The sequence below is a fragment of the Triticum aestivum genome, chromosome 2D, assembly GCF_018294505.1.
Source record: "Triticum aestivum cultivar Chinese Spring chromosome 2D, IWGSC CS RefSeq v2.1, whole genome shotgun sequence".
NCBI lineage: Eukaryota > Viridiplantae > Streptophyta > Magnoliopsida > Poales > Poaceae > Triticum > Triticum aestivum.
Window position 1 is genome coordinate 545,096,504 of NC_057799.1, and position 9,148 is coordinate 545,105,651.

General features: G+C 47.5%; 1 protein-coding gene across 1 annotated transcript; it reads left to right on the forward strand.

Annotated features, from left to right (window-relative positions):
• Positions 1–6,438: 6,438 nt before the first annotated feature.
• On the forward strand, positions 6,439–7,114 carry LOC123049885 (uncharacterized). Its single transcript, XM_044472746.1, has one exon. The coding sequence runs from the start codon at positions 6,577–6,579 to the stop codon at positions 6,805–6,807; it is 231 nt and encodes a 76-aa protein (XP_044328681.1). The 5' UTR covers positions 6,439–6,576; the 3' UTR covers positions 6,808–7,114.
• Positions 7,115–9,148: the final 2,034 nt, after the last annotated feature.

Below are 9,148 nucleotides of genomic sequence, written 5' to 3' on the forward strand. Positions count from 1 at the left end.
CTCCCACTCACTTCTTTCGCGAGAAACTCCTTCTCTAGAAAGGATCCATTATAAGTAACGAATATCTTGCCTTTGGATCTGTGATAGAAGGTGTACCGAACTGTCTCCTTTGGGTATCCTATGAAGACACATTTCTCCGATTTGGGTTTGAGCTTATCGGGATGAAACTTTTTCACATAAGCATCGCAACCCCAAATTTTAAGAAACGACAACTTTGGTTTCTTGCTAAACCACAGTTCATATGGTGTCGTCTCAACGGATTTAGACGGTGCCCTATTTAACGTGAATGCAGCTGTCTCTAATGCATAACCCCAAAATGATAATGGTAAATCGGTAAGAGACATCATAGATTGCACCATATCTAATAAAGTACGGTTACGATGTTCGGACACACCATTATGTTGTGGTGTTCCAGGTGGCATGAGTTTGTGAAACTATTTCACATTGTTTTAACTGAAGGCCAAACTAGTAACTCAAATATTCGTCTCCGCGATCAGATCGTAGAAACTTTATTTTCTTGTTACGACGATTTTCCACTTCACTCTGAAATTATATGAACTTTTCAAATGTTTCAGACTTATGTTTCATCAAGTAGATATACCCATATCTGCTCAAATCATCTGTGAAGGTCAGAAAATAACGATACCCGCCGCGAGCCTCAACACTCATCGGACGCATACATCAGTATGTATTATTTCCAATAAGTTAGTTGCTCGCTCCATTGTTCCGGAGAACGGAGTCTTAGTCATCTTGCCCATGAGGCATGGTTCGCAAGCATCAGGTGATTCATAATCAAGTGATTCCAAAATCCCATCAGCATGGAGTTTCTTCATGCGCTTTACACCAATATGACCTAAACGGCAGTGCCACAAACAAGTTGCACTATCATTATTAACTTTGCATCTTTTGGCTTCAATATTATGAATATGTGTATCACTACGATCGAGATCCAACAAACCATTTTCATTGGTGTGTATGACCATAGAAGGTTTTATTCATGTAAACAGAACAACAATTGTTCTCTAACATAAATGAATAACCGTATTGCAATAAACATGATCAAATCATATTCATGCTCAACGCAAACACCAAATAACACTTATTTCAACACTAATCCTGAAAGTATAGGGAGTGTGCGATGATGATCATATCAATCTTGGAACTACTTCCAATACACATCGTCACCTTGCCTTTTACTAGTTTCTGTTTATTCTGCAACTCCCGTTTCGAGTTACTAATCTTAGCAACTGAACCAGTATCAAATGTCGAGGGGTTGCTATAAACACTAGTAAAGTACACATCAATAACATGTATATCCAATATACCTTTGTTCACTTTGCCATCCTTCTTATCCGCCAAATACTTGGGGCAGTTCCGCTTCCAGTGACCAGTCCCTTTGTAGTAGAAGTACTTAGTCTCAGGCTTAGGACCAGACTTGGGCTTCTTCACTTGAGCAGCAACTTGCTTGCCGTTCTTCTTGAAGTTCCCCTTCTTCCCTTTGTCCTTTTCCTGAAACTAGTGGTCTCGTCAACCATCAACACTTGATGTTTTTCTTGATTTCTACCTTCGTTGATTTCAGCATCACGAAGAGCTTGGGAATTGTTTCCGTTATCCCTTGCATATTATAGTTCATCACGAAGTTCTACTAACTTGGTGATGGTGACTAGAGGATTTTGTCAATCACTATCTTATCTGGAAGATTAACTCCCACTTGATTCAAGCGATTGTAGTACTCAGACAATCTGAGCACATGCTCACTGCTTGAGCTATTCTCCTCCATCTTTTAGCTATAGAACTTGTTGGAGACTTCATATCTCTCAACTCAGGTATTTGCTTGAAATATTAACTTCAACTTCTGGAACATCTCATATGGTCCATGACGTTCAAAACGTCTTTGAAGTCCTGATTCTAAGCCGTTAAGCATGGTGCACTAAACTATCAAGTAGTCATCATATTGAGCTAGCCAAACGTTCATAACGTCTGCATATGCTCCTGCAATAGGTCCGTCACCTAGCGGTGCATCAAGGACATAATTCTTCTGTGCAACAATGAGGATAAACCTCAGATCACGGACCAAGTCCGCATCATTGCTACTAACATTTTTCAACATAGTTTTTCTCTAGGAACATATCAAAATAAAACAGGGGAGCTAAACGCGAGCTATTGATCTACAACATAGATATGCTAATACTACCAGGACTAAGTTCATGATAAATTAAAGTTCAATTAATCATATTACTTAAGAACTCCCACTTAGATAGACATCCCTCTAATCCTCTAAGTGATCACGTGATCCAAATCAACTAAACCATGTCTGATCATCACGTGAGATGGAGTAGTTTCAATGGTGAACATCACTATGTTGATCATATCTACTATATGATTCACGCTCGACCTTTCGGTCTCCGTGTTCCGAGGCCATATCTGTTATATGCTAGGCTCGTCAAGTTTAACCTGAGTATTCCGCGTGTGCAACTGTTTTGCACCCGTTGTATTTGAACGTAGAGCCTATCACACCCGATCATCACGTGGTGTCTCAGCACGAAGAACTTTCGCAACGGTGCATACTCAGGGAGAACACTTATACTTTGATAATTTAGTGAGGGATCATCTTATAATGCTACCGTCAATCAAAGCAAGATAAGATGCATAAAAGATAAACATCACATGCAATCAATATAAGTGATATGATATGGCCATCATCATCTTGTGCTTGTGATCTCCATCTCCGAAGCACCGTCATGATCACCATCGTCACCGGCGCGACACCTTGATCTCCATCGTAGCATCGTTGTCGTCTCGCCAATCTTATGCTTCTACGACTATCGCTACCGCTTAGTGATAAAGTAAAGCATTACAGGGCGATTGCATTGCATACAATAAAGCGACAACCATATGGCTCCTGCCAGTTGCCGATAACTCGGTTACAAAACATGATCATCTCATACAATAAAATTTAGCATCATGTCTTGACCATATCACATCACAACATGCCCTGCAAAAACAAGTTAGACGTCCTCTACTTTGTTGTTGCAAAGTTTTACGTGGCTGCTACGGGCTTAGCAAGAACCGTTCTTACCTACGCATCAAAACCACAACGATAGTTTGTCAAGTTGGTGTTGTTTTAACCTTCGCAAGGACCGGGCGTAGCCACACTCGGTTCAACTAAAGTTGGAGAAACTGATACCCGCCAGCCACCTGTGTGCAAAGCACGTCGGTAGAACCAGTCTCGCGTAAGCGTACACGTAATGTCGGTCCGGGCCGCTTCATCCAACAATACCGCCGAACCAAAGTATGACATGCTGGTAAGCAGTATGACTTATATCGCCCACAACTCACTTGTGTTCTACTCGTGCATATAACATCAACGCATAAAACCTGGCTCGGATGCCACTATTGGGGAACGTAGTAATTTAAAAAAATTCCTACGCACACGCAAGATCATGGTGATGGATAGCAACGAGAGGGGAGAGTGTGTCCACGTACCCTCGTAGACCAAAAGCGGAAGCGTTAGCACAACGCGGTTGATGTAGTCGTACGTCTTCACGATCCGACCGATCAAGTATCGAACGCACGTCACCTCCGAGTTCAGCACACGTTCAGCCCGATGACGTCCCTCGAACTCCGATCCAGCCGAGTGTTGAGGGAGAGTTTCGTTAGCACGACGGCGTGGTGGTGATGATGATGTTCTACCGACGCAGGGCTTCGCCTAAGCACCGCTACAGTATTATCGAGGTGGACTATGGTGGAGGGGGGCACCGCACACGGCTAAAAGATCAAGCGATCAATTGTTGTGTCTCTAGGGTGCCCCTGCCCCGTATATAAAGGAGCAAGGGGGGAGGTGCGGCCGGCCAGGAGGGGCGCGCCAGGTGGAGTCCTACTCCCAGCGGGAGTAGGACTCCCTCCCTTTTCCTAGTTGGATTAGGAGTGGAGGGGGAAAGAGGAGGGAGAGAGGAAGGAAAAGGGGGGCGCCGCCCCCCTCTCCTTGTCCTATTCGGATTAGGGGGGGGAGGGGCGCGCGGCCCTGCCCTGGCCGCCTCTCCTCTTCTCCACAAAGGCCCACTATGGCCCATTAAGCCTCCGGGGTTTCCGGTAACCCCTCGGTACTCCGGTAAAATCCCGATTTCACCCGGAACACTTCCGATATCCAAATATAGGCTTCCAATATATCAATCTTCATGTCTCGACCATTTCGAGACTGCTCGTCATGTCCGTGATCACATCCGGGACTCCGAACAACCTTCGGTACATCAAAACATATAAACTCATAATATAACTGTCATCGAAACGTTAAGCGTGCGGACCCTACGGGTTCGAGAACTATGTAGACATGACCGAGACACGTCTCCAGTCAATAACCAATAGCGGAACCTGGATGCTCATATTGGCTCCCACATATTCTACGAAGATCTTTATCGGTCAGACCGCATAACAACATACGTTGTTCCCTTTGTCATCGGTATGTTACTTGCCCGAGATTCGATCGTCGGTATCTCAATACCTAGTTCAATCTCGTTACCGGCAAGTCTCTTTACTCGTTCCGTAATACATCATCCCACAACTAACTCATTAGTTGCAATGCTTGCAAGGCTTAAGTGATGTGCATTACCGAGAGGGCCCAGAGATACCTCTCCGACAATCGGAGTGACAAATCCTAATCTCGAAATACGCCAACCCAACAAGTACCTTCGGAGACACCTGTAGAGCACCTTTATAATCACCCAGTTACGTTGTGACGTTTGGTAGCACACAAAGTGTTCCTCCGGTAAACGGGAGTTGCATAATCTCATAGTCATAGGAACATGTATAAGTCATGAAGAAAGCAATAGCAACATACTAAACGATCGAGTGCTAAGCTAACGGAATGGGTCAAGTCAATCACATCATTCTCCTAATGATGTGATCCCGTTAATCAAATGACAACTCATGTCTATGGCTAGGAAACATAACCATCTTTGATCAACGAGCTAGTCAAGTAGAGGCATACTAGTGACACTCTGTTTGTCTATGTATTCACACATGTACTAAGTTTCCGGTTAATACAATTCTAGCATGAATAATAAATATTTATCATGATATAAGGAAATAAATAATAACTTTATTATTGCCTCTAGGGCATATTTCTTCAGAAAACTTGTCTTCGGCGTCTGCTAAGGCCGGCGGTGGCGGCGCTATCTGCGTCGTTCCCTTCTTGAAGGCATCGCCGTGGAGAACTTCAAGGCCACTCTCTGCTACCTCCGGGGGAAACCCTAGATCGGATGATCGGATGACGGCGGTGCTCTGCTGTCGTTCCTCCCTTGGGGGCGTCATTCTTGGAGGTACAAACGTGATCGAGGGACCAGAGGACATATTCTTTGGTGGAGCGGTGATTCATCCTACACACGGATGGCGACTGATCTTGACGGCGTGGCGCAGTGCAGATTCGGAGTTCGCTGTGGGAGGATGGACTCGCGCAGGAGGACGACGCTGTCGGGCGTCGTGGTGGCGTCGATGGCAGAGAGACCTGGCACGGTTCATGCAACAGTACATCTCTGAAGATGGATTGGTGGCTGGTGGCTGCGGCGGCCTCATACCTGGCAGGCGTCCTGGTTGAGGAGTGCGCCGGACTGTTAGGTGCCCCATACCCGGCAGGCGTCCTGGTTGGGACCTCAGGTCTTAGATATTTAGGTTTGGCTGCAATGTCTGTTTGGTATTAGGCCCAGACTATCTGCGCCCCTTCATCAATTGGATAGGTATATCGACAGTTGTTGCTTAGACGGTGGCTTTATTCTTGCTGTTGTATGGCTTTATAAGGTCTTGTGAGAATAATTAATAAAGTGTCCGTATGCATTGCCCAGATGCAGAGGCTGGGGGTCATCCTCTTTTTCCAAAAAAAAGTTGATGAAACCCTATCGTCTAAATTAATTAATTTTTGTATCTTGAAAGGATAGTGGAAACTTCACTTGCTGGGGCATGGTGTATCGAGAGATACGGGAGAACAACTATATCTACACTATCACCCACAAAAGAAAAATAAACTATATATCTAAACTAAGATGTCTTCAACCGTAGGCCTTATCCCGTTCAGTGTCAATCCAAAAGACCAAAACTTATCTTATCATGGATGCGTACAAAAGCAAGATGGGCACAAGCATGCATAAACTTCAATGTTTATTAGTAGTCTTTTTTTCTTTTGAGTGGTTCCCCGCAATAAATGGTTTATTAGTCAACAAATAAATACACATGTAGTAGTATGATTTTTTTAAAGGATGTACACTAGTGCCCCTAGGGAAGAAAAAAAATCAAAGGCCTGCCACTGTAGCGTGTATTCTTCCACTAGAGAGCGGCACATGGGCCTCCCGTGGGTCGTATATCCATCGAGACGTACGCGAGCCCGTAAAAGTAAAACGCAAACGGGTAGCTGCCGCGCGCGCAGGCGCAGCGGTCCTACCCCTGCCTCCCGCCTGCGCCCTCGTCCCCTCCGCTATATATGCCTTCCCCGGCACCGGCCACAAAAATCCCCAGACTTTTCAAAGCCAAACCACCAACTCACCCCTCTTCTTCCTCCTCTCGTGCGACCGAGGGGATCGTCGATCGATGGCAACAATGGGCGTGGGCGGAGCGGTGAAGATGATCGTCGGAGCGAAGGAGGAGCGGGTGGTGGCCACGGGCAAGGCGCCCGGCGCGTGCCCGTCCTGCGGCAGCCCCGTGGTGGCGACCGACGTGGAGAGCGAGCGGCGCATCCTCTGCCTCCCGCTGTGCCTCAAGAACAAGCGCAAGTACTCCTGCACCAGGTGCTTCCGCCGCCTCGTCACCGCCTACAGCTAGCCGATTCCAAGCGTCTACTCCTACCCATCAATCCATCGATCAACTAGCGTGCGGAGTCGAACAATCCCCGAGTTATTTGGTTCTTTGTTGGCCGTGGTTACGGTCCTAGAGTAGCTTGCTAGCCTGGCTAATGTAATTCATTGATCTAATTTCCAGTAGCCATATCTAGCTAATCTGGTGGGCGTGCATCACGTCGATCGCTGCAAAACTGGCACTCTGCTGTGTCTTGCAGCAACCTCCCTGTCAATGGTGGCGGGGCACCTCCGCGTTAATGCGCAGGCCAGTAATGGAAATTTCGTACGCGCCAGCTCCTCCTTCTTGATTAAGTTTTTTTGAGTAATCCTTCTTGATTAAGTAAGATGGTGTATTAACGCACGGCTGGGACCGACCATCATGGTGAGCGATAAAATGCAGTCCCGGCCCACTGCCCAGTGACTAGCGTACCCCTCTGGTCTCAGAAAAAAGAGAGTACATTGACTCGTCTCGATCGATCCCACAAGGCTGTCCAACCTGCGCTATTTTCTTTCCTTTTTTGCGAAGGTTACAGTAGCCTGTACTGATAAACAGCATAGCAGCCACAGAATCTCCGTCGCTGCATGTATTACAGGTTTTGGCTGCCACTGCAGAAGCTGCCGGCCGGCGCGCGGCCCGTCCGTCCGTTGGTTAACTGTCCCTTTCGCGGGCAATCACGTACGTCGTACGAGTAAAATCCCCGCGATTCGATCTGCACGGCTGCACACTAACCGGCACTGCAGAAGCATGGAAAACACGGTTTATTCAAGAGAGAAGTAGCTAGCGAAGAAGGAAGGTATAGAGGCCCGTTCAACTTTGCCCGCCCGGCACGTGTGTACGCAAGAAATAAAATACAAAAAGCTAACTCTCCGTGCTTCGATTAGAAAATGAGAAAATATATTGATATGCAGATTCATGCATCGCGTGGTAGGGCACGGCTGCTGATTCCGGCCGACGAGTGGCGGCGGCGCAACGCGCACGCTAGGAAATTGCGCCGCAGGAGTAATAGGCGACGGAGCTGCTAGGTCGTCCATCGATCTGTACCCAAATCCATGTCGCTGTTACCTGCTCATGTCCAGGAGATATTACTACAGACAGTCTACAGTGGTGCTGTTGATATCGATCGTAGCCACAGGACAGGCAAGAAGCTTCCACGCACACACAAAAGCTCGTTGTGAAGCAGGGAAAAAAACGCGAGGGATGAGAACTACGTGCGTGGAGATCATATCAGGAAGAAACTCATCCGAAAAACTGAAAGCGACGACAGACGACGTCGCTCGGGTTGCAACTGCCGAAAACGGAAAGGCCAAGACCGGAGGTTGGGGTCACCGCCACGCGTCGTTGAATCTATTTCTGCGTCGTTGCACCCATCACCGGAAGCGTAGCCCCCCTGAAAATTTACACGGACAATGAAGATCTGTGTACTAAAATTTGGAAAAAGTCGGTCCGTGTGCCACGGCCGAAGTTGCATGTTCGAATCCTGTCACTCAAACTTCTTTATTTTGGTCGGAGTCATTAATGTTTATGAAGAAATTAGGTCCATGCCGTCTCCTTAACAACAACTGTACTTGCAAGACCCATTAAAAGCTACACTCGCAAAAAATAATTAAAAGGGGACGTGGCTCGCTGGCGCACGGGCGCCCGATCGCAACACCGAGCGCTCTCCCAGAAAAGGAAGGAGTGGCCCACGCGCGTGACCAGACAGCCAAAAACGGAAAGGAGCCACGGCGCGCGCGAAATCGACCTATCGAAGCCCGCGCGAATAACGGATGGATCGCACGCGCACCCCAATCACACCTGGTCCCCCTGGCCCCCGCTTCGTCGCACCCGCCGTCGCCCAGGCTTCGGTCCCCACCCCTTCCCTGCACCCCCGCCCACGCTCCCTTGCGGACGCCTCACGCAACCCCCTCCTTCCTTCTCCTTGAAGGACAAGCCCACGCACGGGCCCCCTTCTTCCAACTTGCTCCTCCCTTTCTCCCTCTAAACAAGATCTGCCCCATCTATGGCGTCTTGAAGAACAAAGCCGACACAGGAACACCTCCTTCCTCCTCGCTCCAAAAATCAGATCTGGACAGAAAAAAACCAGACCTACCTCCCCCCAAAAAGGTAAGCACCACCTCCACCCGACTCCTCTCTCTTCCCTACTCAACCACGCCTGCCCTTCCCTGCTTGAACATCAACTAGTCCAGTTTTTAGTTCGTTCTTTTGATCAGGTGAAAAAGCAACTTGTAGAACGCTTTGAGCCAACCCTATGTATGGCATGCATCTTGAGCAACTGTTATGATACAAAAAAGCAACACCAGTACAAAAATAGGGCAACTCTAGTGGG

Coding starts and splice junctions, on each gene's coding strand:
- LOC123049885 (XM_044472746.1), top strand. CDS start 6,577: ATGGCAACAATGGGCGTGGGCGGAGCGGTGAAGATGATCGTCGGAGCG.